We start from the raw sequence: 25,472 nt of genomic DNA, 5'->3' as shown, positions 1-25,472 counted from the left end.
AAGACAAAAAGTGGGGAAGCTATCACATTTGTCATTTAATTATCGAAAATTAATAAAATATCTCCTAATTGATAGCTCATATGGCAATCTTTATTATAAATAGATACTTATGATAAAAAGACATAATGCTTCAGAACAATTTTGTTGCGAAAAGATAGCATTTTTAATTAGTGATTATTTGTAATGGTTATGGGACAGATGCATTTTTCCCTACCCTATATAGTATATCACATTGAGTTGACCTCAAGTTAGAAATGTCTATGGGCATATACCTTTTGAAAATTCTGATTTTGTTTTTTCAACAAATCTGCTTCTCTTATATACCCTCAATTATCCGATCGTAGCATTTTTACCCGGGGGGGGGGGGCACTTACATTGACGAGTGGATACCATGCGCGACCAAAAAAAACACGTAAAAAGGATGTCTTTTTCACGATAGGGCACGTTACGTACGCAACGTGATAAGGGTGTCAAAAACACAAAAATAATGAAAAATGGTGTCTATTTCTCTAGGAAAATTACGTGTTTAGGGTCGAATTTGCGGGGATGATAAAACAAACTTAAAATGTTTTATAAAGGATGTCCTTTTTGCCCCAACACTTCGTGTTTAGAGTCCGATTTGCGCGAGGTGTAGACGGTGGGGTCGTACTGAACCAAATAAGGTAAAGCCGACGACCGAAGGACCCGTAACAATAAAACATTCCTGTATTTGTTTAGGGGTTCATTTCTGGGAATATTTGCCAAGAGTATCTTTTGTTTTGTTTCTAATACTTGTTAAGGGTAGGGTTTCACACGCCAATACTTGTTAAGGGGTGCATTTTCAGAATATGAAAATTTCGTGTTTAGGGTGCTCTTCGAGACCCCATGGTCGCGCATGGTATCCACTCGTGAATGGAAGTGGCCCCCAGGCATTTTTAATGTGATTTCCCTTAACTTGGAGATGGACATAAAACCAATAGATGCACATGCGCATAGAATCATGGAAAGCTGGGGGAAGGAATTCAACAAAAATGTAACGTCGGTTATATCTTCTGTTTAAAAAAAAATTAATTGCAGGAAGATCGAGGATCGATCATCAAGGCATCATCAAAATTATCTTTGGGGAAAATAATTAAGCCCCGAAAAAAGAGATATATTAAATCGAGGAAAGAGAGATCCGACTGACATTTGATTACGAAAGGGAATTGTTTGTTTGTGTCGAAATAGTTGCATCTACCCCCCCCCCCCCTCACACACACACCGTATATCAGGTACCGAGGACGACGCTGCACCGGCGCTCGCTGCATGCTGCCGATCAACTTTTTCACCTTTGACCTCTTCCGACTTACCGGCGAATGTTTCTCACGTTTTCCCCTTAAACTGCCCAAAATGTTCCGATGTCGAGCTGCATTGCAGGGTTTTAGACCCTTATCAAGGAGTTTTTCTACATCTTTAAGTAAAGCAAGGCTATCAAATGGTAAATATTAAATCTGAGCGTACGAGCAAGACCGCATATTCACATCATTGAATTGGAAAGAAACTCCAAAATGACATTATCCAGTCCCACCCGTATGATAATAAGTGAGCGATCATTATCTCAGTTATTGGATGGTTAAATTTAAAATAATGTCGAATGCTATTATGAAACAGTAGTTGTATATGAGTGTGTGGTAGGCATACGCTATGGTACAAGTATGAAGAAAGATGATAAGTAATTTCAAATTAGATATTTAAAGCAAATCTTAAAAAAAATAGAACAAAGTCAAATTCGGTTCAGACGAAGAAATCGAGGTCGACAACAGACAACAGGATTGTAACATGATGATGATGAAAGACTAAAAAGAATAGTCAAGAGACAAGACAAGATATGAAAGTCATGATTTTTATTGATAGATCAAGAAAAAGATGCTGGCCTGAATTTGATGGATCATATTATATTTGAGAATTAAGATAAGTAGAGGAGAAATAAAGAACTTTAACATAATAAAGAGAAAAGAAGAAGTTAGAATTAGATGAAAAGAAGAAAGCATGAAAAAGAGTCAAGTAAAAGTAAGGAGAAAAAGAATTAGAAGGGAGGGGATGAGAAGGAAAATGAGTAGGAGAGGAAAAAAGAAAGAGGGAATGTTATGTGAAGTCAAACTTGGAATGAAATCATTCAAATTTTACACTTTTCAGAATATGTTCGAATACATGCCTTGAAATTCCCACTCTTGGTGTATGGTGCTCGGTCGGTGGTGTAGCTGGGGGGCACGTGCCCCCTCCCCTCCTGAAAAAAATTGGCAGAGCAAAAAAAAAGGAAAAAGGGAGAAAGAAGGAAAGAAAAAAAGGAAAAGAAGAAGAAAGACAAGAAAAAAGAAGAAGAGGAAAGTAAAAGGAGGAAGACGAGTGAATGTGAGGGGAAGACTTGCAAAAAAAACCAAAATCTTTCATTTTACTGTATAAAATGTTTGCTTGCGCTTCGCACCAGAATTGCTTGTTCGATGAGATTCATATCTTGCTCAATAGGCTGATATTGAAGTTTTGAAGTCAATATACAAAACATATTTCAGCTCGGACATCAAGCTTTTATTATTTTTTTCATTTACAAATTTAAGTGCTCGGTAAAATGTCCGTTTTATGGTCTACATATCATTTTAAGCTCACGCTGCATGGTCACATTGTTTGATTTGCCAAGTTCCTATTGTCTACGTGTATTCCATAATGTTCCAATAAATGTTCCAAGAAACAAATGTATTCAGAATGCCCAGATTCTAGGTCTAAATCTAAAACATGCTCTATAGCCGGCATGTTCTTTATTTACTTAAATTATCCAGTTTCACATCAGAATATCAATTATGGTCTGCTCGCGCTTCACGATCGCATTATTAATGATAGTATGATACCCAATTAACTATATCCTATTAATGATTTACAAAATATGAATAGAGTGTCCCGCTTTTAGGTCTAAAATCTCAATTTTGTTCATCTCGCGCTTCGTACTCAATTGTTACATACATATCCCATTTATTAATACAGAAAGTGCTTAGAAGCAACGTTCTCGCCAGTGTAGAACACACGCGTCGCATGCGACACACGCAAATTCCACAAGCTCCTGGTGCGTCACGCGCAAAAAGTGAGCGACACGGGCAAAAAAAAAAATTATAAAAAGTGAGGGAAAATCATCGAAAATAATTGTTGCATCATTCATCATCAATCCTCAAAAATATAGAATGTTTCAGAATCATTTCGGCAACAGACAAACTACGATCTTATCACTTGACCGGATAATATCCATGCATAGACACTGGCGCATTTCCACTTCCAGCCGGCTAGCCAGCCACCCAGCCACGCTAGCTTTGCCAGCCCGCTGGCGCGGGTAGCTAGCTGAGCCAGAGCCGGACCTGCACGCAATGTTTGGAACTGAATTGTCCGCGATGCGACGTAACTTCATTTTTACATGATACCGTATTCTGATAACTTTCAAGAAATTTTGATTTTAAAATGAATTGTTCCATATAATTTTCCTGGTAATTACTTGCTAAGTATATTCTTAACGTTCATTCTCAATTTCTGCTGTCATGTAACAACGAAATAATTGTTGAAATTCTTGGATGTATGAACTGTAATAGGCTTGGCCGGCCAGCGACGTGCGTATGGCAAGCTATTTTAACATTTTCTGATATCAAAAATTATTAGATTTATTGATATCAAGAATTAATTTCTTGAATTCATTTCTTGATATCAAGAACTCATTTCTTGATATCATAAAACGATTTCTTGATATCAAGAAATTAATTCTTGATACCAAAAAACATTTATTTTTATATCAAGAATTAATTTCTAACTTGATATCAAGAATTCATTACTGATTAATAATCAGAATGATTTTTTTGCAATAAATTGACGATCGAATTCAGAAATGAATTCTTGATATCAAAGATTCATTTCTTGTGATATCAAGAATACATTTCTTGATATAAAAAAATAATTTCTGGATATCAAGAATTCATTTCTTTAAAAAAATCAGATTGATTTTTTGCAATACATTGACGCTCGAAATCAGAAATGAAAATGAATTCTTGATGAATAAATATCAGAATGATTTTCTTGATATCAAGAATTAATTTCTGAATAAAAATCAGAATTATTTCTTGCAATATATTGATGCACGAAATCAGAAATGAAAATGAAGACCTTGATATCAAGAATTAATTTCTTGATATCAATAATTCATTTGTGAATAAAAATCAGAATGATTTCTTGCAATATATTGATGCATGCACAAAATCAGAAATGAAAATGAAGATCTTGATATCAAGAATTTCTGATTGAAAATCAGAATGATTTCTTGCAATACATTGACCCTCGAAATCAGAAATGAATTCTTAATATCAAGAAATTAATACTTGACATCAAGAAATTAATTCTTGATATTAGAAAATGTGAATGAATGTTAAAACGGTTTGCGATATACATGTGGATGATTTTGTGAAAGGAAAAAAGCGAGATCCCGGGAGCGAGATGTTAATGTTATTTGTATGACAGCTAATTGCTGGATTCACCATTTATTTTTCATTCTTTCATCTAAAACAGACTATAATTTCTTGTATTGTTTTTCACATGTGTGTACAGTTCTATTGATTGATGTTCTAGGGGGGGGGGGGGGGTGGCGTGAGATCGATGTTTAGGTATTTTTAATCGATATGTCATGCCAACTCCCCCGCCCCTAGATCCTGCATCGTACAGATCAGAAATATGCCTAAGACTTTGCAACATCTCTCTAAAGGGAATTTGAATTGCAAAATGATGAAAATGGTCAACACATTTTCGAAGTCTCAACCTGAAAAAAAATAAAGCATGGTAAAAATGAATAAGTGATTTTGTATATTTCCAATATTTCCCAACTGAAAATTAACTTACTGAAAACACACGTTCGTGATACGTAGGTGTCATTTTCAAGTGACCAAACATTAAAGCGGGAGTTCACCCTGACAAAAAGTTTATTGTAAACATAGCAGAACTTAAACATAATGATAAGCATTGATGAAAGTTTTACGAAAATCCATCAAAGACTTTAAAAGTTATTAGAATTTGTATAATTTTTTTTGTTATTTGTATAGTCGCTGATTGAAAAAAATCAATGAAATGTCCGTCACCACCCAAAGCAATCGCTCTCATGGCTCATGTTTTAAAATGACCTCAGTGGCTGCCCAAATGATACCCAAGAGAAACGATTTTCATCTCATGTTTACCTGATTTAATGGTTCAGCAAATCTTGGCAGATTATCTAAATTTGTTGTCGAGTGTCCTGATGACAGATCGAGCCCAGCTGCTTCACCCAAGGTATTACGCAATGTACCTTATATGACGAAGGAGGTATCACTTGCTTTGGCTGTAGCTTCATTTTTTTATTTCTTAAAGAGTTCATAGCAAAAGCCTAAAGGTATATAAAATATATTTTAACTCGTTAGGACCTCAAAATTTTTTAAAACATTCCTAATGGATCGTTCATTAATCTGACATTTTTGTGACTTCTATTTCGTTTTATTTTCTTTCCCGCGGTTGTCAGAAAAATGCGTGATTTATATTTATTTTTGGAGAACGGGAGTCCGTACCGAAAGGTATATTAAATATATTTTAATTCATCAACACATCAAAACAATGTTAAAACATGTCCTGATAGATCGTTCATTAATCTAAAATGTTTGTGACTTTTGTTCTTTTATTTTCATTTCCACTGTTGTCAGAAAATTGCGTGCTGTATATTTCTTCTCGGAGAACGGGAGTCTGTAACGAAATGTATATCAAATATATTTTAAATCATTAACACCTTAAAACAATGTTAAAACATGTCCTGAGATAGATCGTTCATTAATCTTAGATGTTTGTGACTTCTGTTCTTTTATTTTCATTTCCGCTGTTGTCAGAATAAATGTGTGAATTTTATTTCTGAGAGAGTTCAAAGCGAAAGGTATATAAAATATATTTAAACTCGTTAGGACCTCAAAACAATTTTAAAAAACATACCTTATCGATCGTTCATTAATCTGAGTGACTTCTATTTTGTTTTATTTTCCTTCCCGCGGTTGTCAGAAAAATGCGTGATTTATATTTATTTTTGGAAAACGGGAGTACATAACAAAAGGCATATCAAATATATTTTAACTCAAACACCTCAAAACAATGTTAAAACATGTCCTGATAGATGCGTGATTTATATTTCCTTTCGGGGAACGGGAGTCCGTACTGAAAGATATATCAAATATATTTTAATTCATTAACACCTCAAAACAATGTTAAAACATGTCCCGATAGATCGTTCATTAAACTTAGATGTTTGTGACTTCTGTTCTTTTATTTTCAATTCCGCTGTTGTCAGAATAAATGTGTGATTTTTATTTCTGAGAGTTCAAAACGAAAGGTATATGAAATATATTTTAACTCGTTAGGACCTCAAAACAATTTTACAACATACCTAATCGATCGTTCATTAATCTGAGATGTTTGTGACTTCTAATTTGTCTTATTTTCTTTCCCGCGGTTGTCAGAAAAATGCGTGATTTATATTTATTTTTGGAGAACGGGAGTCCATATATAACGAAAGGCATCTCAAACACCTCAAAACAATGTTAAAACATGTTCTGATAGATGCGTGATTTATATTTCCTCTCGGAGAACGGGAGTCCGTACTGAAAGATATATCAAATATATTTTAATTCATTAACACCTCAAAACAATGTTAAAACATGTCCCGATAGATCGTTCATTAAACTTAGATGTTTGTGACTTCTGTTCTTTTATTTTCAATTCCGCTGTTGTCAGAATAAATGTGTGATTTTTATTTCTTAGAGAGTTCAAAACGAAAGGTATATAACATATATCTTACATGTAACTCGTAAGGACATCAAAACAATTTTAAAACATACCTAATCGATCGTTCATTAATCTGAGATGTTTGTGACTTCTAATTTGTCTTATTTTCTTTCCCGCGGTTGTCAGAAAAATGCGTGATTTATATTTATTTTTGGAGAACGGGAGTCCATATATAACGAAAGGCATCTCAAACACCTCAAAACAATGTTAAAACATGTTCTGATAGATGCGTGATTTATATTTCCTCTCGGAGAACGGGAGTCCGTACTGAAAGATATATCAAATATATTTTAATTCATTAACACCTCAAAACAATGTTAAAACATGTCCCGATAGATCGTTCATTAAACTTAGATGTTTGTGACTTCTGTTCTTTTATTTTCAATTCCGCTGTTGTCAGAATAAATGTGTGATTTTTATTCTTAGAGAGTTCATAGCGAAAGGTATATAAAATATATTTTAACTCGTTAGGACCTCAAAACAATTTTAAAACATTCCTAATAGATCGTTCATTAATCTGAGATATTTGTGACTTCTATTTTCTTTTATTTTTCTTTCCCGCGGTTGTCAGAAAAATGCGTGATTTATATTTACTCTTGGAGAACGGGAGTCCGTAACGAAAGGCATATCAAATATATTTCAACTCAAGCACCTCAAAACAATGTTAAAACATGTCCTGATAGATGCGTGATTTATATTTCTTCTCGGAGAACGGGAGTCCATAACGAAAGGTATTTCAAATATATTTTAAGTCAATACAGCTCAAAACACTTTAAAACATTTCCAGACAAAAAGACCCATACATTTTTAGATAAACAGCAACTTAACATTTCAACATTTTGCCGATATCAACTCTAAGTTAGGTATTGGTGTGCGCCGCCGATTAGAACAATATTACAGTGAACTTCGCGGATTGGCAATGAAACTTGACTTTACCGGGATCAAATCATCAAAGCACATGTGAAAATCAAAACATCACGTGTAAAATCGGCCACCACCGAATTGGCGGGTTTGCGACACGCGTAAGAAAAATCCTGGCGAGAACGCTGCTTAGAATTATAAGTTTTTAGGTCGGAATGTCAAAAAAATTTGCTCGCACTTCGCGCTCGCATTATTTAAATATATACCGTCTTCGTGGGTAACTGTAAGCAGTCCTTAACAGGTCCCTTTTTGATAATGCTAGCACAGTTAATAAAAATTTCTGCTCGCGCTTGGCGTTCGCAGTAACCATCTAGTTACATACAAATCTTGTTCAGGATCACACATAACATTGCCCAGAATATTAAAATATCAGAACAAAATACATGAAAGTAAAAAAATAATCGCTCGCACTCTTTATAAGGCTTATAAGATTATTTCATGTTTATGTTGTTTTATAAGAATAAACTAAGAAGTGACTGATCGGGGAAAATAAAGGTGAAGATAATTTCGGGCCCCGTCCCCTATTGGCAAAAGTCGGACCCGCCCTTGTGACACATACACACTCACCAAAATAAATGGTGCCCCCCCTGAAAAAGCAAGGACCCCCCAGTGCCCCCCCCCAAGGAAAAAAATCCTAGCTACGCCACTGTGCTCCGTCAGCAATATGCAACATATTCAAGACCTTTTATCCATCTGCTAGACAAGATGTCAACACTGTTTATTTTCATCTTTTCACCTGAGTCAGTGTAATATCTGCCCAGAATGTGTATATCATACAATACAATCAGTATCCATCAGCCATTTGTTATGTTGATGTAATTATCTCCTATTTTCCTTTCTTACTCTAAATATTGTAGGATCCTTGTTTCAACTTCCTCGTCATAAAGTTCTGCAAACCACCACTTCTAGAACTATGGCTCACATAACTACTGAAGGAGTTGGTAAGAATGGAATTTACTGGGCTATTGGTGGAGTTACATTCTTCATTGCCTCAGCTACATTAGTGAGTATATTGCAGAGTATATTATAGTTACAATGTGTTATGTGGGCAATCATGTAGGATGATGTGTACGTGGTGTGGATTGGAAAACTTGGCATTTTAAGAGTTTTAAAGGTCAAGTCCACCTCAGAAAAATGTTGATTTGAATCAATAGAGAAAAATCAGACAAGTACAATGCTGAAGATTTCATCAAAATCGGATGTAAAATAAGAAAGTTATGACATTTCAAAGTTTCGCTTATTTTTAACAAAATAGTTATATGAACGAGCCAGTTACATCCAAATGAGAGAGTTGATGATGTCACTCACCATTTCTTTTGTTTTTTATTGTTTGAATTATACAATATTTCAATTTTTACGAATTTGACGATTGGGACTTCCTTGCCTGAAGCACAAAATGTTAAAATAATGGAATTCCACGTGTTCAGGGAGGAATGAAACTTCATTTCACATGACAATGACGAGAAAATCAAAATATTTCATATTTCAAACAATAAAAAACAAAAGAAATAGTGAGTGAATGACATCATCGACTCTCTCATTTGGATGTAGCTGGCTCGTTCATATAACTGTTTTTGTGAAATGAAGCGAAACTTTGAAATGTCATAACTTTCTTATTTTACATCCGATTTTGATGAAATTTTCAGTGTTATGCTTGTTGAATTTTTCTCTTTTTATTCAAATCAAGTTTTTGTTGGGGTGGACTTGTCCTTTGAATCATCTGATTTAACTCTCATGTGTAACTTTGCTTCCATTGTTGAATTTTGCCCAAAGAAATAAGATAAGTTTTAAAGCAGTAAATCTTTTTCAGGAAACAGTGTTTGTGTTAGGATGACACTTTTCTTACCATTGACCATATCAACTCTAGTAATGATATAATCACAATCCGTAGAGGAAGCATTTGATTGAACTTTGGAAGTAAGATTTATCGTGATTGTTTCAGCTCTTGATTGAAACTATCAATTGGGTGGGGTTTTTTTTAAAGATATTTTTTTCTCCAGAGACATTGATTTTCATTACCCATAATTTATCTAGTTAGAAGCACCAGAAGAATTAGTCTAGTTAGAGCTTAGATGATATTGGAGTGGTTTGATATCCTTGTATAAAAATTTGATTATCAAAAGAAGTATCCTGTGATATGATATATGCAATTCTTATGTTTTCTGCTATATTTAGGTTCAAACACAAGGTTTAGTAACATGGGGTGGCCCACCTAAGAAAGTAAATTTCAATCTAGCTCCTGCCAGTTCAGCTGAATCTGAAGCCAGCCCTGCCGAGCCTGCAGCCAGTACCGAGGCTGCTCCAGCAGAAGGGGCGGCAACTACAGGTCAAGGTATGTCAGATGTGGGTGGAGGGGGGGGGTCTCTATATTTATGTACCTCAACGTTTTCTTTATGTGACATATAAAGCAACAAATCCACTTATTTGAGTGCTCAAGGCATATAAAGAACTAAGAAGTAAATAGATGTTTTGAGAAGATTTTTTAAATACTCAAAAGCGAAAGAGGGGAGGCGATTTCACAAAATTGGACATGTATGAGCAAGTTTTATATTAATAAATGTGTATAGAAACATTCTGTTAATAAAGTTTCAAAACAAAAGTTCTTTATCATTTTGCGCAAATTACAGCGGGCTCTGCTTTTTTATAAATGTGTTGAGATGATGCATTCAGATTCTCCTCCAGGTGAGATATAACAACCATTATATGATAATGGAAAAAAAATGGAGATAACTTACTCCAATTCAAAAGTAAAAGAAAGTAGTTGCTGCTAACAATTATTTAATGAGAAAGTCTTTCCAATCACAGATAAATGCCACCATATTATCATAGATCTAGTTCTTGTACATTGAATTAAATTTATCTTGGTAAAATCATGAAATCTGAGCTGAAAACCGATAATTCTGATGATCACTAACACAAAAAGGCATATGTGGGACAGTGTATTAATATTGATTTGGAATATACCCAACATTTTATCAAATTTCGTGCTTATTTTGCTAATTTCTCAGCATTTACACATTTTTTATCCAGTCATTTGGCACATATTTCTTATTTAAATATACAAACACTGGGTTATCATTTTATTGGATTCTGTTTGAACTCATTTTGAAATTGTTACCACAACTGGTATTTATCTTTAAACTCCTTTTTCCATCTATTGTGTAAACATGCTGCCTTTTTTCTGGCTGTTCAATATAACAATATCACTGCTTGTTTGCTTAGCAATAAAAAGAAAAGAAGGCTATATTATGTCCAATACAATCTACTTTAAATTTGGTTTAGATTTTTTTTGTGATTGGTTAAATCATTTTCATTTTATTGCAAGTTCTCTGTACATGACAGCGGAAATTTTGCTTCATCTTCATACATGTGTGTGTTATACACATATAAGAGGAAACGTTTAAAATGTGTGTGTCTCATTCAGGATATGATGTCATTCCAAGAGTTTTCTTCTTCTTCCTTCCATATCTGAATGTGTTTGAAATTATTAAGCAGAATAATGTTCAGGGAATGTAGTGCCCTGAATAAATGAAAACAAGTTTGCATACTCAGAATTATGTGATACCTTTCTTTGCTGTTTTCCTTTAAGTTTAGTGAGCTTTCTCAAAGGTTTCCTTAAGCTTTGCCACTAATTTTTGCTTTTACTTTTTGAAGGCAGGTCACTTTGGTAAAATTTGCATCATGCAATTTCTTTTTTTTTAATGCTGTTTTTTTTTAAATATAAATTGCATTTTCAATGCTCTGCAAAAAAAGGTACATGTTGCTTGCTATGACATTTTTGGTTTAGATGAGCCAGATTCTAGTTCAGAATCAGCTGTGAGTACTGAAGAACCTGTTGCCGAAGAAACTCCAGTGGCTTCTGGTTCAGAGGAATCTGAAGCTAAAGAAACACAGGTAGTACCTGTTACTGAGGAACCTGCATCTGAAGCAGTTCCTAGTACAGAAGAGCCTGCAACAGGAGATACCCCAGTTGTAGCTGCTGTGGATGGTAGGTCATTGACAGGAGATATGATACCACTTCTTCACCTATATCACCACCTGTAATGTCACCAACCAAGTACTCAACATGTTTGATCTCCTTTCTACCTTTGTGTGCTATCTGTTCTGTAAGCTTGTATTGTCTGCTATTGGTGTCATTGGGAAGGCAGTGCTTACTCATAAATCTTGCTAACATTCATGACCTAATGAAATACTTATTCTAGGCACCTTAACAAAAGTCTCTGCTGTATGTCTTAGCAAGGCTTCTGCCATATAGGCACTAAGCAGCTTTGGCAATAGCTTTCCCACAATACTCTTTGTTTACAACGAAATGTGAGGATTGATGATGAAAAGATGCTTCCATGATTCCTGTTGGAAATATGCTGCTCTGAATTTTGTTAAGGTTTCCTGTGCAACTGCTCACGTTTCATGCTAAACATTTCTTCACATACCTGCTCCACACAACATAATTACAATCCATATTCTGATACCTCTCTGTTTCTCTTTCAGATTGTAACAGCATCTGTGTTTTTATGTCACTAATTGTTAACTTTATCTTTTACTTCACATGGTTCTGTGCTTACACAGTGACATTTGGCCTTCATTCTTTATCTTCAGACCTGGGCCCCGTAACACAAAGCTTAGCAATGATTGTAAAACGTTTTTCTAAGATTGATTCCATTGAGTTCAATGTACAATCAATCGTAAATATCAAGTCTACAATTAATCGCTAACCTTTGAGTTACAGGACCCTGGGGAGCGTTTCATCAACATTTTTGTCCGACAAGTTGTCAGATCTGACACCTTCCCTTTATTTTGATTGACTGGGAGGCACTGTTACTATGGTAACCGTCGGATAAAATTGGACTTGTCGGATAAAACGTCAGACAAGTCCTTTCATGAAATACTCCCCTGATGTGACAACTAGTTGGACACAGTAATACTATGGCAAACATATCACCCTCATGATAATCATTTACAAATGTATTTCTATATATGTAGTTCTTAATCCTTAATCTTGAAAATAGACATTAGTGCCATTTTATTTTCTGTTATTTCATTTCATTCATTTTATGCTGGCATTAAAATGGTGTACATGTATGAGCAATAAGTGCAAAATTTCTAAAACTAACTTGACTTTAATATGCATGTATGAGTAATATCTCATGTATGCAGTTCCTTAACCATTTTACATGTCTATTGATTTAATTATTAATTTCAGTTTAGTGAAATATTGCATTAAAGCAATTATTCAAAGTTATCTATATTAAAGTGAATGACAATAGAAAAACAAATAAAAAAGCATTTGTGATGAGGAATACATCTCATTCAAATGACAAAAGGATATAATTGGTATAAGTTATTCCATTTATTATTTTATGAAAACACCCATATGTTTTATTTCAAAGTGCTCAAATATAATTGTAAGAATACAAGTTAAGTTTGGAACTGAATTATTGAATTCAGATTCTGTAATATTATACAATAAAACCATATATGCTTCTTTTGGTATAATGCTTCATTCAATGTAGGCTGCAGTTGTGTATGTTTTCAGCATTTGTTGAATTTTCCAAGAATTTGTTACTTTTAGTCAGTGACATTTCCCATCTTTCTTTCTTTTTTATATAACATTCCCAACATAGCAACACCAGCTGATGTACCAGCACCCCTACCAGAGATCCCAGAGCATGCTACCTACCTTCTGATTGGTGCAGGGACGGCATCGTTTGCTGCTCTCAGGGCGATCAGAGCAAATGACCCTAAAGCAAAGGTAAATGACTATAGATATGACATCCAAATGTACAGGATCAAGGAAATAATTGGATTTGTGTTGACACATGTGGGTCCCATTTTATGAAGCTGTTCATAATTCACATACAATTTTCTTTAGTACTGATGATATCATGCTAAATTTTTTGTCTTGGTTTAACAAAGTGGTAATGATTTTTTTATAACCTTATTGCCAACTGGGACCATGTGATACTTGTACAAAGTCTATTGGATTTAAAGAACTCAGTAGTCAACTGGTTAAGTACAATTTTGGAAAATTATGAACTTTGCATTCAGATTCTTGTAAACCACTATAATTTTATTATACAAATATCAGCTTTCAACTTAAGATGATGAGAATCAAAATGATTGAGAAGAATTGGTCAACATTTGTGAATGAAGACATCTGTAAAATCATGCATAACTTACAAATAGCCTTATGAAAGGTGGAAAAATTGGATATCTTATCAAATATGGCCATGAGGTTTATGGATGGCATTGGATGAGTTCAATTTGAAGGGATGGGGGAAGAGTTTTAGATAATATTTTGTATATTAAATATGCATTCTGTTAGTTCTCTGTTCGAAAGTTGCAATGACATAATGATAATGTTTATTTTTGAATTGTGTATAAGGTATTAGTTATAGGAGATGAAGAAGCCATGCCATACATGAGACCACCCCTATCTAAAGAACTCTGGTTTAGTGATGATAAAGAAGGTGTTGATAATCTTAAGTTCAAGCAATGGAATGGAAAGGAAAAGAGGTGAGTCAATCATGTACTAGTGCTGTTGTCAAGTCTGTATGTCATCAGATTTGTGGTTTCATAGATGCAAGTTGCGCCCTTATGACGTCAGTCATATGTGTCAGTCCCGAGAGATTGGTTATCCACAGTGAACTCAACACCACAAATTGATGTCTTGATTCTCTTTCATTCAAAGTGATTTCAAACACAGTTTTCACTTGTGGTTCTAATAAGTAAGCCTTATTCTTCCATCCACATGGGAATCATTGTTCAGTATTTCTGTAATTGTTCCATTCTTACTTGCACATCGTGCTATCTTGTTTGTCTTATGAAAAAGTGATCAACCCACTAACTTCTCATGATAATGAACAGTGATGGTGCATGGTGATGAAATGTACGAGTCGCATAGTTTAAGGTGTGTTATGGCTTTGAAGGCCAAGTCCATCCCAGCAAAATGTTGATTTGAATAAATAGAGAAAAATCTAACTAGAATAATGCTGGAAATTTCATCAAAATCAGATGTAAATTAAGAAAATTATGACATTTTAAAGTTTTGCCTATTTTTCACAAAACAGTGATACGTGTGCCGGTATGCACAATTCAGTGACATGCAAATGAGACAGTCAATGGTGTCCCTCATTCACAATTTTTTGTTTTTTTATATTATCATACATTATTTCATTTTTTTTTGGTCTCACCTGCATAGCAGATCGGAGACTATAGGGGCCGCTTTTCCGACAGCGACTGCGGCGGCGTCAACACCAAATCTTTACCGAAGGTTAAGTTTTTGAAATGACAGCATAACTTCAAAAGTATATGGACTAGTTCATGAAACTTGGCCATAAGGTTAATCAAGTATTACTGAACATCCTGCCTGAGTTTCAAGTCACATGACCAAGGTCAAAGGTCATTTAAAGTCAATGAACTTTGGCCAAGTTGGGGGTATTTGTTGAATTACCATCATAACTTTGAAAGTTTATGGATCTGATTCATTGAACATCCTGTGCGAGTTTCAGGTCACATGACCAAAGTCAAAGGTCATTTAAGGTAATTGTTAGATTGCTGTCATAACTTTCAAAGTTTTGCCTCCGAAGAAGATTCTGCTAGGATCGAAAGCTTAGGCCCCTTTTGACTCTCTTAACTTTCAAAGTTTTTAGATATAGGTGGATATAGGGGTAATCAAGTATCACTGACAAGTCTAAGGTCACATGATCAAGGTCAAATGTCATTTATTGTCAGTGAACGTAGTATTGTATCATATGAATGGTGTTTTTTGTGAATAATTATTTTATAGTACTAGTTTTCAAAATCAGCACAGCTGTTATATGGAATCGCACGATGCAGGTGAGACTGCCAGAGGAGCTCCACTTGTTACAGATTTGACGATATGGGCCAACTTGACTGAACCATATAGTATTAAACAATGCCAATTCCACATGTTCAGGGAGGAATTAATTGTTGTTTCACTTGACAGTGAGGAGAATATTGGAATATTTCATATTTCGTGTGAGAAAATACAAAGGAAACAGTGAATGACATCATCGGTATCATTTGCATACCGACCAGGATGTGCATATAACTTTTTTGTGAAATAAAGCAAAAAGTTAAATTGTCGCAACCTTCTTATTTTACATCCGATTTTGATAAAATTTTCAGTGTTATGCTTGTTGGACTTTTCTTTGCCTGGCTCAACCCAGATGGGTGTTTCATAAAGCTGTTCGTAAAGTTACGAACGACTGGAACATGTTCTTAGGTCATAACTCAATTACATAGGGATATCACATAGCACAAGAAAGGATCACCAGTCGTGCGTGAAGTCATTCATATCTTACGAACAGCTTTATGAAACACCCCCCAAGTGAGATAAGTAGCCGTCTGTTGAATAGGAAAGAAAATGTATCATTAAATTAGATTTTGCTTGTGTACACTTGGGCTAAAATTAGAAATAAATTGATACACCATGCTCTAAAATGCAAAATGTCTTGATTTCTTTGTAATTTTACTGACCATGAAGGGCAGAGATTCATAGCTAATAACAATTATGTATCGTATTGTAATGAGTTGCACTGCTAATTTGTTGAGCAATGGCCTCATAATAAGATAGCCAAGTTTCACAAATATGCATTCAGTAAGCATTGATTGTCAGTACTAAATCCTCAGCAACCATTTTTTTTTTTTCATTTTTTCAGCATTTTCTTTGAGCCAGATGCATTTTACTGCAAACCATCTGAGCTACCAACAAAGGAGAATGGAGGAGTCGCAGTACTCAAAGGACACAAGGTAATGTTCCTCTAACTTTTGTTTATACTATACATGTATTATGAGCTGCAACGTGTTGTATTGACTAAACCATATTAACAAAACTATTCAGATATTAAACATGCATGTTTATTCATAAACTTGATAATTATATTTAATTTCGAAGACTTGAATTTAAATTTAATGATTGATCTTAAACAGACTAGTCTTCATCAAACACTTGTTTTTATTTTTCATTTATAGATTTGAAACAGGCACTGTCAGTTACAAAAGAACTTAAACTTTAGGACCATTTTGTTTTGCATTAATATAAAACTTGGGTTTGAATGCATCTCTTAAAACTAACATTTTACTCTTTTTCATTTGTCTTGAAACAAGTTAAGCTTCATATCCATTATTAGGAGCACTCTAAAATCTATTCATATCAATGAATCAAATTCAAAGTGTGAAATATGATATTTGATTTTGATCATTTTAAACATACAGGTCAAGGGGCTCAATGTTCAGAAAAAGAAAGCAACGTTGGAAGATGGATCAGTCATTTCATTTGACAAGTGCCTTATTGCTACAGGTAAGGGAGCTCATCTAATAAAGAGTTATGATAGATTCAAATCAAGCTCAAATTATGATTAATCAAAATTTGTCGAGTTTTGAGATAGGACTTTAAGATGAGGGTTAATATGAGTTTCATTTTAATCTATTGCAACACTTTAAGACCAGGTTGATTTTCTGTTTGAGCCTGTATTGTGAACTTCAGTTCAACTCAAACCAAGGTCTTAAATTTGGTTTAAAATATGGGTAGCCAGATGTGACATGAATCAATAACAGAATGTTTGAAGGCTGATTAAGTCACAAAACAAGAGGGATAGTAAACATACTTAGAAAGACACAATATTGATAGAGTTTTGCCTTGATGAATTATAGCATATACACACATTGTGAGTATGTTATGACCTATGGGAAATGTTTCACAATCAAATGCCAGTTAAATTTGTGGGTCTATTCCTAGTTGCATATACATGTATATGTATCACTTCACCACAAATACATACCGGTAATGTAGGATTGTGGTTATTTTGCCTCGTAGTCAAATGCAAAGAATTTAGATACCAAAGATATGTTTGAGCCTCAACCAACTTCGAAATTTATGCATCCATGTTTTTGTCAACTCATTTTCTTCCAACCAGTGAATATATTTGGGTAATATACTAGTGCCTGTATGTTGATATAACAAACCGGTTGGGCTTTTGCTTACAGGTGGTGTTCCAAGGAATCTTGCTTCAATAGAAAAGGCTGGGTCAGAGGTCATGGAGAGGACAACACTTTTCAGAAATGTAAGTATTGGCTACATCAGAAACCTAATAATTGGAAACAGCTTAACATTGTTTTAGAATATTCATGAAATATTAAACCATCATATAATCATTGATCTCTATTCTTGACAGGTGAACAATATTGCTATAAAACTTTAGAAGTAACAGTTGAATGTCTCTGACATTTTATAGGTGATTGAATTGTGAGTCAATGTACTTTTTATCCAAGCTCAAATCCAAGCCCAATGCACTAAAAACTCTGTAAGTCTTGAAACATGCAGTTATTCGTTTGTTGTTTGTTATTTTGTGTCAGATTAATGACTTCAAATCTTTAGATAAAGTGACTCTGGATGCTAAGTCTGTTGCTATCATTGGAGGTGGTTTCTTGGGGAGTGAGCTGGCCTGTGCTCTTGGCAAGAGAGGTAAGTTTAGGCAAAGCACCATCAGTTGTTTTCAGTTTCCCCACTGCCCCTTTAAATAACGGAATAACTAATATGCATTAATCATTATGTTGAAATGATACTTCACACATTTCATAGATTTCTGATGTATTATTCAAACATTATGTAAACTATATCATAATGCTTGTTAAACTAGTCTTGCGTATCTGTAATGATATGATTAATAAATTTCTCAATATGACATCTCTATTCTTTTGACATTTAGAATGGTAAATTTTATTTGGATTTGTATTTTAAGTTAAAAAAACAAAGTGGGAGATAATAAAGTCCTGATAAATGAGATGTAACTATTTGATTCTTTGATATCATCTCAATGTAACAAAGATAGAGACATAACAAAAGTAGTACTTATCACAACACTACACAATTAACCTTTGATGTTGCAGTGGTTCTCTGATATTATTATTAACTTTTTATTTGAAAATTAATGTATTATTTCTTTTGCTTTTCAGGAAAAGAGACTGGAATGAAAGTCATGCAATTTTTCCCTGAAGCTGGTAAGACTATATTTTTTGCTATTTTAGGGAATTGTTCAATATCATGTTGTACAGTATATTTAATACTACAATATCAATCTCTTGACTTCTTCATGACTTCTGCAAGTCCACCTTTGCAAAATGTCTGATACTTCATTTATAATCATTGCTGCCAATGAAACCAATAAAAACTGGAAGTTATGTTCTTAATTCTCAAAAATAATTATTACCAAAAAAAGAATGTCCTTATCCAGGAATATGATTAAATGATAAAAAATATGAAACAATTATTTTATCATTTTGATGGATATTATTTCCTTATTGTAGGAAACATGGGCAGAGTGCTTCCAGAGTACCTCAGCAAATGGACAACAAATAAAGTTTCAAATGGTAAGTCATCATTATTTTAATGCTTATTTCTTCTCCATGATATGTAGTGGTCCCATCTAATTAATGCTGGTGAAATACCATTGGAAAATGCACACCAATATGATTTCTAGTGCTATGTGATCTACAATATAAAAGAAGCAAAAATATATCTAACTAGCTGGTTTCTGTAAGCAACCTACATATTGGTAATTAACATTGTGCTGGGCAAAAGCCTTTCATGTATCTTGCAAACAATGCGGGAGGGGGTTACAAAATGCGGACAGAAAGATGAGGTGTGCATGTCATACTGTACCTTAGGCCAGGGGGTGTTTCAGGAAAGGACTTGTTAGATGTTTTATGTGGAGCATTGTGGCCCAGTGGATTAGTCTTTGGACTTTGAAACGGGGTCGTGGGTTCGAATTCCAGCCATGGCGTAATTTCCTTCACCCAGAAATTTATCCACATTGTGCTGCACTCGACCCAGGTGAGGTATATGGGTACCTGGCAGGAATTTATTCCTTGAAATGCCACCGCGCTGTAAGAGGCTGCAGGGCTAAAGCCAGGGTAATAAAATCCAATAAGCGCATAGCGACGCATTTGGCAGTGATATGGGCTTCATAAGCACGTTAGTATTATATTATTATCTGACAGTTACCATGAGAACTATGCTTATCAGCCATTGAAAATCAAGGAAAGTCATCAGATCACAAATTTTGATGAAACGCTCTCCCAAAATATGACTAATCCTTTCAAATGTTTTCATTCATATTTGTTTATTTTATCTTTCAGAGGGTGTTGAAGTTCATTCAGATATGTTTCTAAAGAATGTTTCTTTCAATGGTGATTCCAAGCAAGTTGAGCTACAGTTCAGTAATGGTGATAAGGTAGGTTCATCACATCATTGTTTCCTAATTTCAGTGCTTCTAACTTTATTCATTTCAACTCTATTAATGGTACTTTTTTTTGAAGATTTTTATAGCAGGTTGACTTAGGCAGACTTTGATTATATTATGAAAGTTTCACATGTTTATTTGAATAGATATTATTTCACTCTACTGATTCAATGTTTACTGACCTTTTGTGTGATTTGATTTAGAGTCATATCTACACTCCTATTGATTGCTTCCTTACATTTATCTCTGTTCTTACCATTTCTCCTTTTTCTACTATGAGATAAAGTTGTTACTTGCTGTTGTTAAACCATACCCTGTGTTTGCTGCTTCTATATACTTCATCCCTACAGAGCCTATACATGCTCCTTCTTTCTTTAGAAGTAGTCAAAATTTGCATGTATTCAGCATATTCGCAAGTATCGTATTCATTATTTTGGTTTTGCTTTACATATTCAAAATTCAACCAGGTAGCACTTTTGGTGTGTGCTAAGGTTGTAAGCATCAATTTTGGAAAAGAATCGACTCTTAGAGTTTCATTATCTTCTCAATCCATATGATCGTAAACTTTTTGTCATTTTTTTCAATATAACAGGTAGAAGCTGACCATGTGGTAGTAGCAGTAGGACTTGAACCCAATGTTGGTCTTGCCGAGAGCTCAGGGTTAGAGGTCGATGATAAGTTTGGAGGTTACAGGGTCAATGCTGAATTAGAAGCTCGAAGAGATGTGTGGGTGGTGAGTGGAATAGTCTTTCTTTCACAGTACATAAATATAACAAATATGTAAGAACAAAAAGCAACATTAATTATATTCAGGTATTTGAAAAAAAAATCATAAATCATTTGAAGTTGTGAGATCATGAATATAGTGAAGACTTATAATTTAGAATGTTCAGAAAGAGAATTGTTTCCAGTTGTTTAGTTTGCTGATGCTTGTGGATACCACTAATGTCAAGACATTTTCTTATCAAGGAATAATAATCTTTGTATCACATTAATTTCATATGATCTTTTGTGACTGCTATACATGTGTGTTTTGTGTAGCATCTTTTTGGGGATGTGCAAAACTTTAATGAAATTGTTATCCTAATGACTGAAACCAATAATAAAATTTAAAAAGTAAAACTATTCCCTGTTAACAGTAGTCTGATGTAATCTATCATGCAGACTCACCTTGAAAAATCTCTTTCAGTTAATTTGTTATGTAAGAGCTTGTAACCCTGAACGGGACGCCTCGGACTTCAGTGGTGACTTAACGACCCGTGGCTATTTTTCAGAGGGGAATATCATGCCTGTGTAATGGAAAGCACTTTCTCTCTTGTACCCTTGATAGGCTGGTGATGCATCATGTTTCTATGACATCAAGCTTGGTCGTCGTCGTGTAGAGCATCATGATCATGCTGTAGTTAGTGGAAGACTAGCAGGAGAGAATATGACTGGTGCTGCTAAACCATACTGGCATCAATCAATGTTCTGGTGAGATTGTCATCCTTTTTAGGGCCCTGTTGCATAAAAGTTACTAGTATCGTAAGTCTGCCATTCACTGGTAACTACATGGTAAGAATGATCAGTATCCAATCAAAATCAAATTACCATCAGAAGTTAGCAATAATAGTAATTTTTATGCAACAGGGCCCAGAACCGACTCAGGGATGTTTTCTTACGTATAATGTTAGATTGCTTTTAAAGAAACATGAGCTCTCTAAGAATATAAGATTGTTTTGTGAGGTTCTGTTTTTTATGTTCACTTGTGTCTGTGGGGAAATGCGAACTTAATTTTTCAAAATTGTGCTGTTAAAAAATTGATAGAAGAAAAATCATTGTACGACTGAAGGTTTACAAATTTATCAACAACATTTTTTTCAATTTGAAAGTGAAAAACACTGTACTTCCACTATGAAGTTTGGTATACCAATTCTGGTAACCGTTCACTTCATTTGTTGTGAAGATTTGCTTGTTTTGATCTTTTTCAGGAGTGATTTAGGTCCAGATGTTGGGTATGAAGCCATTGGCATTGTTGATTCTAGTTTACCAACCTTTGGTGTGTTTGCTAAGGCTACTGCAGATGATACACCAAAAGCAGTGGTAGAAGCTACTGGAGAAGGAATACGATCAGAAACAGAACAGGTACAACATTCATTGTATTATTTTCATAAACATTTGGAACCAATGTCATAAAATATTTATACTCAATCCTATATATGTTGCTGTTTATAAGTCATTTGTCTCTTTTTTTCCATTTCATATGACAAAAAAAAAAACCCCATTATACTCTCAAATTATCATGGCTTGAGCGACTTATGAAGGAGGATACGAATGGAGAACAACAGGGTCAGTGTACGAAAAAGTTAATGATTCTATGGAAGTGCCAGTGAGACATAAAATATCTTGGGAGTTTCAACCTATGTTTCATGGGCACTAAAATAATGATCATTGCCCTTGTCAACTCCTGAACAAAAATTTAATGATATATTAATTTTCTCCACTCCCTCTCACCTTGTCTCTTTTGTTTTAAATTTGTATCTCTGTCTTAATGTCATTTGCTTTCACTTTCATCTATTTCACATTCAATCTTCTCTTGTTCTACTACAGGCTGCGGTAGAATCTACCCCAACACCTACGGCTCCAACTACCTCAGAGGATTATGGGAAGGGTGTGGTATTCTACATGAAGGATAAGGTGGTAGTAGGCATGGTGCTATGGAATATCTTCAACAAAATGCCCATTGCAAGAAAGGTAGGGATATCATCATGCTGTTAGAAAATACCTTGCTTTCAGGAACCAAGATGTCCCTGTATAAAGTCTGTTGGGAATTATAGAACTCCATATTCAGTGGGTTAATGCAATTATTCAATGTGGCTTTTGGTTGGACATTAGAACTTTTTTGTGTTGTCAAATTATTTTTCATTCAGTTTAATTCAATCAGTTTCATAAATCATTTGTTGTCGGGATGTGCTAATCCAAGAGGGGTATTTGTTTTGGTTCAATGTCACTGTAACCAATCCTCTACCACTAAAGTAGTGAATGCTGCATAGTGCAATATTTTTTCACAAGTTAATTAAAAGTGATTTAAAGATTGATTGCTGTTTTACTCCATATGAGCTTTGATGTATATTTTTAAGGCAGCACTTTTAGGAGCAGTTGTTTCCTATGGTATTACAATAATCTGAAGTTTCAAACTTGCATCTGATTGTCAAACAATTCACTTGGAGTATAAAAATACAAAGCAATGCAAATGAAATACCTTGTCCAGGGCATATTTGCCTTATAATAGAAGTCAAATGCACTTTAAGACAACATCCAGTTACTTCTTTTTTGGTGTTTATTCTTTCATCCATATTAGGTAATCAAGGAAGGAAAAGAATATGACGATGTCAGCGAGCTAGCCAAGCTCTTCAACCTCCATAAATCAGAAGAGAGCTGATTCCATCCATATACTTCAAATTAGAATTATAGTAGAGAAATATAAATTATGATTTGGGAGAATTATGTTAAAATGAGTATACCAGGCCCTGGTTTCACAAAGCTTAGTGAATGACCATTATGTGCAAATGAAGCATACAAATAACTGCACAATTGATGACTAAGCTTTGTGTTACTGGACACTTTGAGAGTATCATGCCAGGGATACCAAAACCCTATGGGATATTTGTTTATTAAATACTGCCATTGGCATGTAAAGAGTGAAGGCAATTACTAAAAGGCTTGTAACTTTGCAGTGGAACGAACTCTTAAAAATGAGAATGCCATAGGGCATTTTCACATTTTGATAGTCAGTTGGAGTACAATGAACCATGTTTGAAGCCAATTAATGGAACTTAAAAAGTCATTGTGACAATGATTGTTGGAAATTCAACTTTAATACCTCATAATATCAAATTTAAATTGTCGTGTGAATTTATAAACTTTCCAGTATGCAAGGTAGATTGTTTTAATAGGCAAGATACTCCCTTCTCTTATATCTTGTCCAAGATTCATTTTCAATGACTTCTCTTAGATTTCTTTGCCTTATTTAATATTCCTTGTCTGTGCACTTTTTGTTTCTGTGAAAAATGTCATAAAAAAATTATGAACAATTTCATATTTTGGAAAGCAGGAATGCATTTGATACAGCACTTTGAAAATGTGTGCATATATATACTTGCCAACTGTTCCAACACCATATAGGATATTCTAGAATGATCCATATATTTTATCATTCATGATAATTTGTTCCTATGACTTACCAGGTTGACAGTTATAGCGTGTGGTCCCCGTCATGAAATGACAAATCATATTGTACAATTCTAATTGAGGATTGCAAGGTAAAGATGTGTTGATGTTTAACATTAAGATTGGACACCTTCAATTCAGAAAACATGATATTTTTTGTTATTTAATACACTATCATGTCCCGACGAGTATTCAGCAACAGCATTTATGTATGATTTTGATTGATGGTCACTATCATGTGTTTTGCCAATTCTGTGCCTTGAGTAGAAGTATTTGTACAATGTTGTTAGAGATCTTGAATGTATAATATTTGTTAATCACTTAAAGTGGTGTTCTTTTCCTGCCGGGGCAATCCTTGTTATTGCATCTGTGGGAATATGAATGCAATAATGAGATGACTAAAGAAATCCAAAACAATGAGAATGTATCTATGGAATGCCCAGGTATGAAGAATTCCTTTATCCAGCTACAACTAATAATATTTGAATACATGACAGTCAGAATGCGAATTGTAGATATTATTTTAGCTGGAACATTTGACCAAAATAATAATTAAAGTATTGGTTTCTTGTCCAATTCCCGGAAGCTTGGGGGGGGTTATAGGAATTCACTAACAGCTAGAAAAATCAAAATATCAGAAACATGATTGTATCTCACTTATAATTGATTCTAGCCATTAGTGAACAGAATCAATCACATCTAACCACTTTGTAGATACATTCGTTCACTTGGATTACAAATTGAATCTATTTGTACAAGACAAGGAGGAAAAAAGAATAGAATATACATGTATACTTAAAAAAAAAAATCTGTGATCATAGCTTGTGTCGGCTTGATCACCCTAAATGCTTGAATCTGCTTGAAGCCAGAAGGCAATACTTTAACATAGCCGACAGCTTTCTGGCTCTGAACAGATAGTATTCTCTTTGAGAAACAGAAAGGTATTAAATCTGTAAACATAGCACCCTTCTGTTTCTCAATGAGGCAATATATATATTATGAGTTCTTATTGTGTGAAAACTGAACTGTGCTACAGTCAGAGTACATTTATGAAATGTACACAGGTATATTTGATGAAAAGAGATTTTATTGAATAAAATCAAGAGAAATGCTATCAAATTCATTTGCATTGTATATGTCTCTTCATTTGTCTCATCAATGCTATGAGTTTGTATGTTTGAGATAACAAAAGTAATATAAATAACAATAATTATGTACATTATATTACAGAATGATAATGAATGTCTT

At 34.2% G+C, this 25,472-nt stretch overlaps 1 protein-coding gene across 2 annotated transcripts; it reads left to right on the top strand.

The window, feature by feature from the left end:
- Window positions 1-1,307: 1,307 nt before the first annotated feature.
- Window positions 1,308-25,327, top strand: LOC121407238 (apoptosis-inducing factor 1, mitochondrial-like). Of its 2 annotated transcripts, XM_041598209.1 has the most exons (18): window positions 1,308-1,456; window positions 8,610-8,755; window positions 9,928-10,084; window positions 11,540-11,740; window positions 13,374-13,501; window positions 14,135-14,265; window positions 16,434-16,524; window positions 16,990-17,074; window positions 17,761-17,837; window positions 18,130-18,238; window positions 18,730-18,774; window positions 19,081-19,143; window positions 19,912-20,006; window positions 20,608-20,748; window positions 21,346-21,488; window positions 21,986-22,139; window positions 22,605-22,748; window positions 23,356-25,327. In XM_041598209.1, exons 1-18 carry the CDS (start codon window positions 1,369-1,371, stop codon window positions 23,434-23,436), a joined length of 2,079 nt encoding a protein of 692 aa, XP_041454143.1. In that variant the 5' UTR covers window positions 1,308-1,368; the 3' UTR covers window positions 23,437-25,327. The 2 variants fall into 2 exon arrangements, with proteins under 2 accessions (XP_041454143.1, XP_041454152.1); XM_041598218.1 differs by lacking the exon at window positions 11,540-11,740.
- The last annotated feature ends 145 nt before the right edge of the window (window positions 25,328-25,472 follow it).

Source organism: Lytechinus variegatus, chromosome 1 (genome assembly GCF_018143015.1).
Source record: "Lytechinus variegatus isolate NC3 chromosome 1, Lvar_3.0, whole genome shotgun sequence".
Lineage (NCBI taxonomy): Eukaryota > Metazoa > Echinodermata > Echinoidea > Temnopleuroida > Toxopneustidae > Lytechinus > Lytechinus variegatus.
Note: the sequence above shows the minus strand (reverse complement) of the source record. Positions and strands in the feature narration are given on the sequence as shown.